Source organism: Dipodomys spectabilis, unplaced genomic scaffold, assembly GCF_019054845.1.
Source record: "Dipodomys spectabilis isolate Male_0828 unplaced genomic scaffold, ASM1905484v1 ptg000108l, whole genome shotgun sequence".
Lineage (NCBI taxonomy): Eukaryota > Metazoa > Chordata > Mammalia > Rodentia > Heteromyidae > Dipodomys > Dipodomys spectabilis.
The window spans coordinates 14,535,305-14,548,091 of record NW_024870785.1 but is presented as its reverse complement, the minus strand read 5'-3'; the positions used below and the strand labels follow the sequence as shown (position 1 = coordinate 14,548,091).

At 41.1% G+C, this 12,787-nt stretch overlaps 1 protein-coding gene across 12 annotated transcripts in view; it reads left to right on the top strand.

The window, feature by feature from the left end:
* Window positions 1-795: 795 nt before the first annotated feature.
* Window positions 796-12,787, top strand: part of Sltm (SAFB like transcription modulator) — a 43,798-nt gene continuing 31,806 nt past the window's right edge. For 6 of the 12 annotated variants that reach the window (XM_042687431.1, XM_042687429.1, XM_042687432.1 and 3 more), the window contains exons 1-3: window positions 883-1,128; window positions 2,429-2,516; window positions 11,803-11,867. In XM_042687431.1, the coding sequence (XP_042543365.1) occupies window positions 967-1,128; window positions 2,429-2,516; window positions 11,803-11,867 (315 nt within the window). In that variant the 5' untranslated portion in view covers window positions 883-966. Of the gene's footprint in view, window positions 1,129-2,428; window positions 2,517-11,802; window positions 11,868-12,787 lie in introns of all 12 variants that reach the window. The other 6 variants (XM_042687425.1, XM_042687422.1, XM_042687421.1 and 3 more) reach the window with 3 other exon arrangements.

The following is a 12,787-nucleotide window of genomic DNA, read 5'->3' as shown; positions in this document are numbered from 1 at the left end:
ACCAATAATACTGGCTAAAATGACGAACAGGTACTCACTAATGGAAGCTGATCCCTGCAGGTGGCCAGCGGACTCTGGAATCTCAAATCCTGGGGGACTTGGTATTTTGCTTGTGGTTTCAGGTGCACGGGGTGGGGTGGGGGGTGGGGGGGGGGTGAGGGGGACGGAGGATGGCAAACGGAGGCCAAACACGGAGAGGAAGTTTTCTGTTTCTCAGGCAAGCTAGAAGAAAGTGAGGTGGGTTAGAGACACCCCATAAAGGCGTGTCCCATTAGGCAAACCCTTTGCATTCATTGGACCAACAGCCCGCCCCCTCCCCTTCCGGCCTCGGCATCTTTTCTGGGACCTTTATGAATGGAATTCGGGGATCCACGTTCATTAGCGCACCCTGGCCCCCTTATTATTATTAATAATAATATTCAGCAAGACCGAGGAAGTATTTCCTTGGGAAAAGTCCCGCAAGCCCCCAGGCCCCCACCATTGGCGCCCAGCCACGGCGCGAACCGTCTGAATTGTCTTAGCACACCGTCCCCCGCTCGGACACTTCCAAGATGTTCGTTTTAAAACAGCGGTTCAACCTTGCCAGAACCCTCTCGGCCCGTACCGCTGAGGTGACCCGAGCGAGTCGCCGCTGACTGACTGACTGACTGACGGGGCCCGGAGCTCCCAGAAGCGCGCTACCCGGCTGCCACTGTCTCGCGCCAGTACGCATGCGTGCCTGTCATCCGGGTGCTGGCGGCGGCGGCAGCGACTGCAGGTTGCGCCGGGGTGACGGACAGGGGGCGGGGCCAGCGGCTCATTGTGCGCAGCGTTGCGCGGCGCCGCCGGCCGCCCGGGTCTAAGGGTGGAAGTTGGCGCTGCTGCTGCCGCCGTCGCCGCCGCCGCCGCCGCCGCCGCCGCCGTCGCTCCACCGCCGCCGCCCTGCAGCCCCAGCGGCTGGCCTCGGTAGCGCGCCGCTCTCCTAAGATGGCTGCCGCGAGCGGTGCCGTGGCAGCTTCGGCTGCCTCAGCGCAGGCGGAAGGGAAAAAGATCACCGATCTGCGCGTCATCGATCTGAGGTCCGAGTTGAAGCGACGGAACTTAGACTTCACCGGGGTGAAGACGGTGTTGGTCTCCCGACTCAAGCAGGTGAGGCCCGGTGAGGTCGGTGAAGGAAAGGGGGTGCGGGCGGCGCGGCGTGGCGGGGCCGGGGGTGCGCTTAGGCCGCACTTCGGCGTTCTCCCCACCTTGGCCGACCCCAGCCCCGGATCGCCCGCAGTTTCGCCGGGACCCGCGGGAGGGAAGGGGGGCGGTCAGCGCGGTCGTTCCCCCCCCCACCCTACTCCACCCCACTTCGCCCCCCCCTGGGTGGTGGCGGCCGCATGCGCGCGCGCGTGTGTGTGAGGGAAGATGGGGACCCCCTCCTCCCCCCCCCCCGCGGCGCCCGCGCCCCCCCCCCCCACTTCCCCCGCACGCCGGGGCCCGGCCGGGCCTGTGACAGGGCCCCGCGGGCAACCCCGGGACCAGCCGCTGCCCCCTCCCCCCCCTCCCGTCGCCTCACCTTCCCCTCCCCCCACCCCGGGGCTGTGCGGGCTGAGGACCGGGCCGGGGCAGCGCGGCCTCCCCGGGGAAGAGGCGATCGAGGCGACCCCGAGAGTCGCCGGGTCCCCAACCTTGAGCCATGGTGAGCGCGTGCATCCCTCGGGGCTCGGAGAGAATGGTTACTTTGGTGACTTGGGCGAAGTTACCGTTTAAATCGTGCTCAACCGTTTCCTCCCCATCTTGTGGGTCGGGGGTGGTGGTGGTGCTGGTGGTGGTGGTGCTGGTGATGGTGGTGTGAAATTGATGAGTAGGATTTGATGGGTGGGTGAGAGAAAGGTTTTGTTTTTCCATTGGAATTTTTGGTTTTAGTTTTGTTTCCCCCCCCCCCCCCCTTTTTGCTTCAGCGTCTAGATCTTACTTTAAAAGATAACCTCTTTCCATATCCATCCATCCAGATAGATGGATGGATATGTATATATTTTTCATCCTTGATGATCAGCTTACTTGGTTTATCTGAATGAGGCGTTGGAATCATTTTAGTAGAGGAGCAGTTAGGTTTGCGTTTACAGAAACTAGGAAAACTCTTTATTTTTCCTTTTAGTGAGCTAGAAATTTAAGCTGCCCTAGAACACATGTAGGTTTTTCTTGCCATATGAGATGCGATGTTTAATTATCCACTCTTTTACAATTTAAAGCTCTGAGATTTTTGTTTTGTTTTGATACCCAGGGAAAGTTTCTTTCACCCTTTCCTGTAGGATTGCTCTTTTTTTTTTTAAGTCGGTTTATGAAATAACTGACCCTTCTAATGTCTTCAGGCTTAAAGTTTGCTAATTTTTTTTTTCATTTCGTTTTTATAAAATAAGTTTAGATAGACTGTGTAGCATATTAACTTCTCTTTCTAATGTAGGCTATTGAAGAGGAAGGAGGCGATCCAGATAATATTGAATTAACTGTTTCAACTGATACTCCAAACAAGAAACCAACCAAAGGCAAAGGTTGTTATGAGTTATGAACATATTTTAAAATATATTTTGGTTATATAACTTGCCTCTGCTCTGTGCCACTTGCCCTGTTTATATAGTGCTACTCTGCTGTTTCCTCTGGCACTCTGCCTTGTTGGGTCAAGGAAGAAGGTACTGTTGCCAGGCTCTGGGTAACTTGTAGCCCTTAAGATTCTACTGAAGCTAACCAGAAAGTGTTCTGGTTCTTTATTACTTCCGGAAAAAGTACAAAGTTGCATACCACTCCTTACTCCTGTGAAAACATGAAGAATAAAGTAACAGCTTGATACATATCTACCTTGTCCCACAATTGGCAGAGTATTGATGACATTCCTACCAAATTTTTCTCCTTTGCTTTTTGATGTTCTTCCTAGTACATCACCATTCTATAGCCTTTATGTTCAGTGTATTATTTGACTTGGTGAACTTCTTTTGCATTTATGCCATTACCCATTCTAATAATTTGCTGTTAAATTACTGTTGTTTTTTTTTGTTGTTGTTGTTTAATCTTATGTTACTGGGGCTTGAACTCAGGGCCTTGTTTGTTAGGCAAGTCGTCTACTACTTGAGCCATAATCCTCCCTAGCATTCCCTTTTCAATGAAATTAAAAAAATCCAATCATACTAACAAGGTAAGGGGAAAAGTCTATGGTAATTATCCATAAAGAAAGCTTTAGTGTATATTAAGGAATTATATTTTATATCTTTTAAATTAGACTGTATATATTTTCAGGACATAGTGATTTAGCCCAAAGTGGGTTAATATGAATATTTTGTTATTAAGTTGGAATTAGATGTTTTTTTTTAAAGTATCTGGCGAGTGAGATTTGTTTTGTTTTGTTTTTGTTTTTTTGGTCAAGGTGCTTAAACTCTGGGCCTTGGCGCTGTCCCTCAGGCTAGCCCTCTACTACTTGAGCCACAGTGCCACTTCTGGTTTTCTGAGTGGTTTTTTGGAGATGAGAGTTTCACAGGACTTTTCCTGCCTGGGCTGGCTTTACACCGAGATTCTCAGATCTCAACCTCCTGAGTAGCTAGGATTACAGGCGTGAGCCACTGGTGTCCAGCGGGAGTGAGATATTATTTGCATAACTATACATTTCTCCCTCCCATGAAGGATTTTGACAAATGAATCCTGGTTCCAGGCTGTAATTTCCAGGCACAGTATTTCAAAGGCATCTGTAGTATTTTATGGTTATAACATTACTTTTTTTTATTGCCACAAGTGCTACTACAATAACAGGATTGAATGGGTTGAAGTGAATATTCAGTTTTGACCTTCTTTGCACCTAGGTTTTAGGACAAGGCCAACTCACTGTTTTGAGTTCACATTGATATAAGAATCCCCTGTTGGTGCCAAAGGAAAATTTAAAGGGCAAAGAAGCATTTTCTGGGTGTTAAGGGAATGGCAGAGATGGAATGAAGTTTAGAAGAGTAACAAAGTTACCTTGAATACCTTGGTTCTCAAGGTAATTGTATATCACTTTGAGAGATAAATTTGTATCACCTTGAAAGGTACACATCCCAGTATTTAGGGAAGCCTGCAGGGAGATTGCTCTGCTAGAGGCTGTTTCAAAATGAGGAAGATTTGGAGATAAGTATGTAAAGAATTAAGATTGTGTTGGGTGAGGCTTTTAATTCCTGTTTTTATTTGACTTGTCAGTTTTACTCTAATACTTGAGTATCATAGTTGACAATTAATGATCTTAGCATTTGAAGTAAACCTCCTTGAGTGTATTCAGGTCTTGCCTTTCAAATGAATTGTTTGTTTTTTGGTGCTGGGGACCAAGTTCTGAGTCTGGTCTTACTGACCTCTCCCTCAACCACTGAGTCATACCCCAGACTCTTCACTATTTCTTTTTTAATCCTTCTATTTGGTTTTGATTGGAAACTTTATCTTATCCTTAGCAATAATCTCAGTAATAAAAATTAAGGAAATTTTCAATTATCAGTCTGTTATCTTTTCTGTCATATAATTTATAAGAAACTTTATTTCAGAACTGATGTTTGAGTGTCTTAAAGTTCCACTAGAGTTGGAGGTTGTAGTGGTTATTCTTTCATCTGCAGTAGTAGCTAGTCTGTATTTGATGAACCTTACTGTAGGGCAAACCTTATAATAGCTATGGACTCCTTGAATTTCACTTACTGTTCTAAAAATCACATGTATTACAAGGAATATAATGCATATACACAACTTAAAATTAGCGTGAATTAGTGTATAATTACAATGCCTATTTGTTTCTTGGTGCTGAAGATGGAACTCAGTTTGGTTCATGCTAGACAGGCTCTACCACTGAGCTATTTCCTCAACCTCCTAAGATTATTTTAGTTTTTAGTAAAACTTTTTTTCTTTAAAATAGGTTCTCTGTGTTGCCAAGCCTGGTCTCAAACTCATGAGTAGCTGGGTCTACAGTGTGTGCCACCATACCTAGCCCTATGTTTGTTTTAAATTAAGAGGGTTAAAAGATTTTTAAACCAAGAATATGAAACCTAAGTACTGTCTTTGTTCCATGAAGTTCTTGCCAAATTTTATTTTACTTAGTGATATCTACTTTGAACATAATCTCATTTGGGTTACACCTTTTTAATTTTTTTTTTCCTGTAGTGAGTCTGTTTTTCTTTTGTAACATTGGAAATTTTCCTAATTTATTTCTAAGGTCCTTTTGGTTCTTAAATTTATAATTGTAGCCAAGATTGGGAAGAAAACTGCCTCTGCTCAACTAAAATAGATATGTTAGGAAGGAATGGGAGAAGCCTATAGGCCTCCAGTGAATGTCCATACAATTTATTAGAAAAGGAAAATAGCAAAGAAGGGGACTACTATCAAAGGCAGTTCTGTAAATCTCAAAATAAGAATGACACATAATAGCTTATCAGGAATGGTAAGCATTCTCAGGGTGTTCTTAAGGCAGCAGACAAAATTTAAATGATAAAAAAAGCAAGAGAGCAGTTTCATGGGTCTGGAAAAGTAACACAGATGAAACAGGGAGTTTGTGCTATTAGAAGATAAATAGAAGGCAATGATTTTCTTAAAAATTATATATTATGGCTGGTAGTATAGTAGTGGGTGAAGCCCTGGATTCAGTCATCACCACATCCTCAAATACATATGTAAATATAAATATATATATAATTGTATTTAGACAAATCAGAGGAAAAGAAAGCTATATTCTTTTAAGTATACTATGGAATATTTTTAGAATGTAATACCAAGCAAAGTTATGTTCTGGTGTTATAATAACATAAAGCTAATTTATCATTAATATAGTCAGGTTTTTTTTTTTAATCTTGAATTGGTTCTTATCATTTTACTATCTTTTTTAAAGATTTTTAAAAATAAGTTACCTAGATGAAAGAGATGAAATTGTCATATGATTTGGGTGTGTAAAGAAAGCAGTTAAACAGGTAGAGCTCACTCCTCATTAGCTTCTTTTACAGATTATACATGTAAAATGCTTTGATTTATCAAATAATGGAATATTATTTTCTTTTAGGATTTCAGTTGCTTTTAAACTTAAGCCAGTTTTGTGGTTAATCAGGATATCATTGATTATATGTAATGCAGTCACTGAGGTTGAAACTAATTTTCAGTATGTGCAGGCTTTAAAAAGATTTAACATGCTATGTAAAATCTGATTTCTTTTTGTGAGAACATGTATGATTTGGGGTTATAGGTCTCATGAAACATCAAAAAATTTTTGAAAAAGAACCATTGTTAATATAGTTTATTATATGTTTACCCTGTAAACCTTGCCAAAATTGTCCCTCCAAAAAAGTATATTTTATGTAATGTAGTCTGTACAGTTCTTGTTCTTTCCCTTTAAAAAATCTGTGTCATGTTCAGATATTAAAAAACCAAAAAGTAGAGGTGTGGCTCAAATGGTAGCTAGCCATCCTTGTTGAGTGGAAAAAAGCTAAAGCAAGAACTCACAGCCCTGAGTTCAAGCCTCAGTACTGGGAAAGAAAAAGAAACTAATGAGAGCTATGACATTGAGGAAGATTTTGAGTACAGGTATTTGTCAGGTATTTCTTGGGTACCTGTTAGTCTGAAAGCTTTGTGATAGCCAGGACAACCTTGTTTGACACCCCTTTCTCTGTCATGGCGGACAAAATAGGTGCTCAGAAAACATTTGTTGACTGAATACTGAAGACCATGTGTTGTCTTTCTAGACTACTTTTTGATACTTCATCTCGGTGCCTATTTTAATTGCATTTTTTGTAGGAAGCACATACATAGATCTAATTGTCTCTACTGTCTTCTAAAGGGGTTCATTTGCTTCTCTTTATGTGCTGGTGGGTAAAGTTTATCTACTTTTAGAACCCGTCTCATGGCATTGTCTTTTTATTATTTCCTTTACCAAGTTTTCACTGTCCTGGAAAGCTTTGCCACCTCATCTTTGCTGGAATCTCATCCGGACTCAGAGGTGGTTATATCAAGTGCACTCACCCATTACCTCAGCCTGTAAAACCTTCATTGTTCTTATCACCAGGATACTTCCGTATGGTAGTTATCCTGGAGGAGAGAAAGTTAAAATGTACTGTACTAATCCCTAAAGACAGTGGGCTTCCTGAAGTATGGAGAGTGGACTTTAAATCCTCCTTTCCTTTTCCCCAGACTCAAAAACATCGATTGGGCAGGAATTGCTGAAAAGTGTTTTATATACTTATGAAAACTGAAAATCTCTTGAAGTTTCTTGTCATGAGGCTGTAGTAGAGTTGTGACTCACCCCATTTGATGTGATTATGTATATTTCTCATTGGCACGTTCATATTATTATGAGATACTGTTCCAGAAGCCACTGTGTGTGTGTGTGTGTGGGGGGGGGGATTAACTTAATAAAAAGGAAATATTTTCTTTTCTTTTTTTTTTGGTCCCGTTGTGGGGCCTGAACTCTGGGCCTGGGCGCTGTCCCTCAGCTCTTCAGCTCAAGGCTAGTGCTCTACCACTTGAGCCACAGCATCACTTCTGGCTTTTTACTTTTTGCTTATGTGGTGCTGAGGAATTGAACCCAGGGCCTCGAGCATGCAAGGCAAGCGCTCTACCACTGAGCCACCTTCCCAGCCCATAAAAAGGAAATATTTTCTTAACCTTTGTAAAATTTGAAAATTATGAAGCTTATTTGGCTCCACAGGTTTCATTAAGAATTTGTGGGGAGCTGGGAATGTGGTTTAGTGGTAGACTGCTTGTCCAGCATGCATGAAGCCCTGGGTTCGATTCCTCAGTACCACATAAACAGTGGTAGAGTGCTTGCCTTGCATGCATGAGGCCCTGGGTTCGATTCCTCAGCACCACATAAGCAAAAAGAAAAAAGCCGGAGGTGGTGCTGTGGCTCAAGTGGTACAGTGCTAGCCTTGAGCTGAAGAGCTGAGGGACAGTGCCCAGGCCTAGAGTTCAGGTCCCACAACCGGACCCAAAAAAACCCCCCAAACAAAAAACAAACAAACAAAACAGAAAAGACCAGAAGTGACACTGTGGCTCAAATGGCTTCATGCATGCAAAGTTTAGGATGAGACTGGTTAATTTCACTTTCATTTTCTATTTTGATTTATCAGACTATGATTATTGTACAGTTTATTTTTTTTTTCTCAAAGATTTGATTCTACATTAAACTTTCAATTTAGCCCCTTTGTCAAGTTCAAGATCCTTTTTTTTTTGTTGGTTGTAGGGCTTGAACTCTGGGCCAGGGTGCTGTCCCTCAGCTCTTCAGCTCATGGCAAGCGCTCTACTACTTGAGCTACAGCGCCGCTACCAGTTTTCTAGTGGTTTATTGGAGATAAGAGTCCAATGGTCTTTCCTTCCTGGGCTGGCTTTGAACCACCATCCTCAGATCTCAACCTCCTGAGTAGCTAGGATTACAGGCATGAGCCACCGGCGCCCGGCTTCAAGATCCTTTTATTGAACCAGGTTGCATTTCTGCAGTACAGGTCAGATTGCCCAAGAAAAATAGTATTGAAATTGTGAGTTGATTAATTGGCTGTCAGACTTTTGATAGCACAGGCTTAAATGAAGTAGATATAAATGGTTACTAACTATACAAAAATGTACTGAGGATCCAGGGCTTGCTGCTCATGGCTGTAATTCTAGTACTATCTACTCAGGAGGCTGAGATCTGAGGATCACAGTTTGAAGCTGGCCTGAGTAGGAAAGTCTGTGACACACACACACACACACACACACACACACACACACACACACACACACACACACACACACACACACACACACACACACACACACACACACACACACACACACACACACACACACACACACACACACACACACACACACACACACACACACACACACCCAAAAATAGAGCTGTGGCTTGAGTGCTAGCCTTGAGCAAAAGGAGCTCAGGGACGATCTCTAGGACCTGAGTTTAAGCCCCAGGACTGGCACAAAAAATAGAAGATACCCTGTGACATCACAAAGTTAGGGACCTGTAGGTGTAGTTTGTGGTGTGAATAATTTTAGGAGTATAGTTTCACTTGCAAGGTGGAGTTTTGCACTTGAGGCCAGTTAGATTGCCTTGTCACTTCTTTCTTACCTTTGTCCCAGTTGGGCCTAATAGAAGTTCAGACCTGGGACTTAATCATGTCAACCTAGGACTCAACTTCATTATTAGCAAGGAAATATGTAATGTTTGAGGATTTGCTGATTATGTAGTGTTGCAGTGGGTTCTGGGCTGTATAGTGCATATCATAGAATTTTAAAAATGGGTTGTATTTTGTAGGGGGGAACATAAAGGAAATAATTATAAGGTAGTTTATAATTCAGTATGTATAAATCAAGCCCCAAATTTCAGATTATGAAGTCAAAATCTAGTATGAAATTTCAGTTTTCTGACAAGCTATCAGGTCATTACTTTCCATCACTGTATTGGAAAATCTTGTCCTCTTCAGAATATATTATTAGCAACATTATCTCTTAGGATGGTAAAAAGAGATACATACATTCGTATATGTAAAGCATTTGTTCCACTGTTTGGCCTACAGAAGCCATTTAGGCAGTTATAGTGACTGTTGATTGTTCTTTATTTTCCTGTAAGTAAATCAAAGCAAGTGAAATTTACCATGGAGTGTGCCTGGTAATGTAGTTTGTCATTATGCTGAATGCTGTCATTTCACAGATATCTTAAATTGAGTTAATTAACTCCTTACTTAGAATAATGCCCTGTAAGTAGGTCATAATAAAATGTAGTAGAGAGAATTTAGGACTGAATTAGAGATCTTAGCTTCCAGTCCTGGAAAGCCATCTGCTAGTCTGGGGTAAATTACATAGTACTATACTAGTAAAATTGTGATTTTTTTTCACATGCTTTGCAAACAATCGGGTTATAATTACAAGGGGTAACTCTAACTTTTGTGAATGATCTAAAGGAGTGCTTCTCAGAGCTCCACCCATTATTTAGGTTATTCATGGGAGCTTTTGTGAGGAAAAGCCTAAGATTTTTTTTTTTTGGTTCCAGACCTGGGGCTTGAACTCACGGTCTAGGCACTGTTCCTGAGCTTTTGTGCTTGAGGCAAGTGCTCTACCACTTTGAGCCATAGCACCATTTATGGCTTTTTAAAAATAGTTAACTGGAGGTAAGAGTCTCATAAACTTTGCTGCCCAAGCTGACTTGGAATCACGATTCTCAGATCTCATCTACCTGAGTAGCTACAAGGCGTGAGCCATTTTCCCATTAAATTTTTTGCACTGTGAAGCTTTCTTTGACACAAGAAAAATTTAATGAGCTCATTTTCATATGGTATTTATTTCCTCTTTGGCAAAGAGACATCTTTATTTTCTTTAATAAGCACTTTCTGGTGGACAGGTTTTTTGATGATTGTTCTTGTAGTTATTTCTGCTCTTCGACTTTCAATTGCAGGTAGGATTTTTATATTTAAAAAATGTTGTTTTTCAAAAATCCCACATGCAAGTGAAATCCCATGGTAAAAAGAATGATGGCAATAATTTGTATGATTTTAGAATATTAGAAAGTTGTGTTTTCCCTAAAATGAAAATGCCAGGCTGTTGCATAGGACATTCATACCACACTGAACTCCATCATTCATTTTTCATTTCCTTCTCACAAGGATTGGGTATTACTTGAGTGAAAGAAAAAAATCTTTTCTCCCATTCTTGCTTTTTACATAGTTGGACCAGAGCTGTGTTCCCCTTTTACTCATTCATGGAAGAGTTTTGAGTTGGGAATATATGGGAGACTAGGGGAAGGTGGTATTCCTGAACAGGGTTTTTTTCCCCCAAGTTATCCCAACAATGAAACCCTTTACCTTGGAGGTCACTGAAGATTGAGCTTGATCTGCTTGATACAGGCATGGTGAGGCTCATTAGTTGGCTTCTGGGGACAGGAAATCCACTTACATTTCAAAAGAAATAAAAAATGTTTTTAAAGCTTTAAATGTGTCAGTGGTTGTGCTTTTTTTAAAACCTTATTTCTGGTATAATCATAGATTTTAAAACACATTTTTGTGGACTAGATTGAAGCCAAAAAGTTTTAACATTGGCTTTGTGGAAAACTTTTTAAGACATAGATGATGTTTTTTAATATTTGCAAATATTTTGGCAAAGTTTGAAAATGAGTTTTCAAAGGTCTTGAGGAATTTGCAAAGTTTTGAAAATGAAGGGCTGGGCCTGAAAGCCAGGAGTTTCAGGAAGTTAACTACTTTAATTTTGAAGTCATTTCTTTGTGCCTTGAATTAATGAGATCAATCATTGTGTTAAGTGAGCAGCACTATTCTGCTAAGGCTTTTGGAGAAATACAAAAGTTAGCTTAAAACCAGTCATTGTACTTAAGGACTTTCTTTCTGCATCTGGAGGTTCGATGACTTGGCAGTCATATGAGTTGATAATCAGCTGATAGATTGTAAGCTGGAGGTGAAGATGAAACCTAGTTTCTAGAGAGCTTTTCAAGAGGAGCATTTGGGAAAGGCTTGGTGGGAATAGTCTTGAACTTAGCTAGCAGGTGTCTGGTTACATACATAGTAAAATACTGTTGAAAGGTACTGCTATGTTAGAGCTGAAGATAGAGCATTTAAGTGATATAAAGAAGAATGAGTTGAGATTGGCACCAAGAGTTTTTGTGAGGTGTCATGGCATTGCTGATAAAGCTGCTTGTTTGGGACAGCTATGATCAGGTGGTTTATAAGCCGTTGGCATTAGCTTTGCAGATGATTTAGGAGTGAAGTGATATTGCAGAGTAAATTTGGAATGTATTTTGTTTTACTCTTAAAGTAATCAAATATTGGTTGTTAGCCCATTTTCCTTCTTTCACAGGTAAAAAACAAGAAGCAGATGAGTTGAGTGGAGATGCTTCTGTGGAAGATGATGCTTTTGTCAAGGTAAAGTGTTAATTACTCAGGTTAAGACATTTATTTCCAGTTTAGTATTTTGCATGATGAATTTCATGCACTTTACTTGAACAATAGGCACTGAAATGGGTAGGTTAGAGAATTAAACTCATAATTGAATACTAGAGGAAGTTACCTTTTCTTTAGCTAAATGAGACATAAAGCTAAAAATAATGTTAGTCCAAGCCTTTATGTGGAAATGTGAGACTAGGGACTTGGGGAACATCCTCGAGTAGTTAGTTAAGGTCCTGGACAGGTTACCACCTTGAAGGATAGTGGCAGTTTTCACCTGCTCCTTGCTTTTAGCTTTTGTATATATATATGTGTGTGTGTGACTTAGATCAATGTAGACCTTTAAGTGGATAAGAAAATTGCTAATATGTTGCTTCTTGGTAAGATCAAATTCAGATAATTGTTTTGCCCCATAAAGATAAGTAAGCCACGTCTTTTTACTGAAAAAGGAATGTATCTCAAAATTTCTCTGTCAAGACAATAATGCATGTAACTTTAATTGGGGTTTAGAACTTCTATATGCTATAGATATAAAGCAATGTAGTTTAATAGTAGTTGGGATTTTTTGTTTCCTTTTTAGCGAACAGTGCAGTGACTTAATTATTCATTGTTAGGTCTTAAGTTATAGGTAGTTATAGGTATTTAGTGATAGTACCTCACAAATTATGCACATTTCTTTCCCCAAATATTCTGTTTTCTTTGTGTACCTAGTCTGTACTGGTATAACGTCTCTGGGTGTTGATGTGCTGTACCATTAAGTCATATCCATCTGCACACTACTCCCTTTTACCTGTAGCTGTCCTTTCTCTTCCTTCTCACAGAGTCCACATCATACCACATACTTCCTACTTTTGACCTAAGTGTCAGGCATACAGAAAAAGAAACATTTAGTTGAGCTA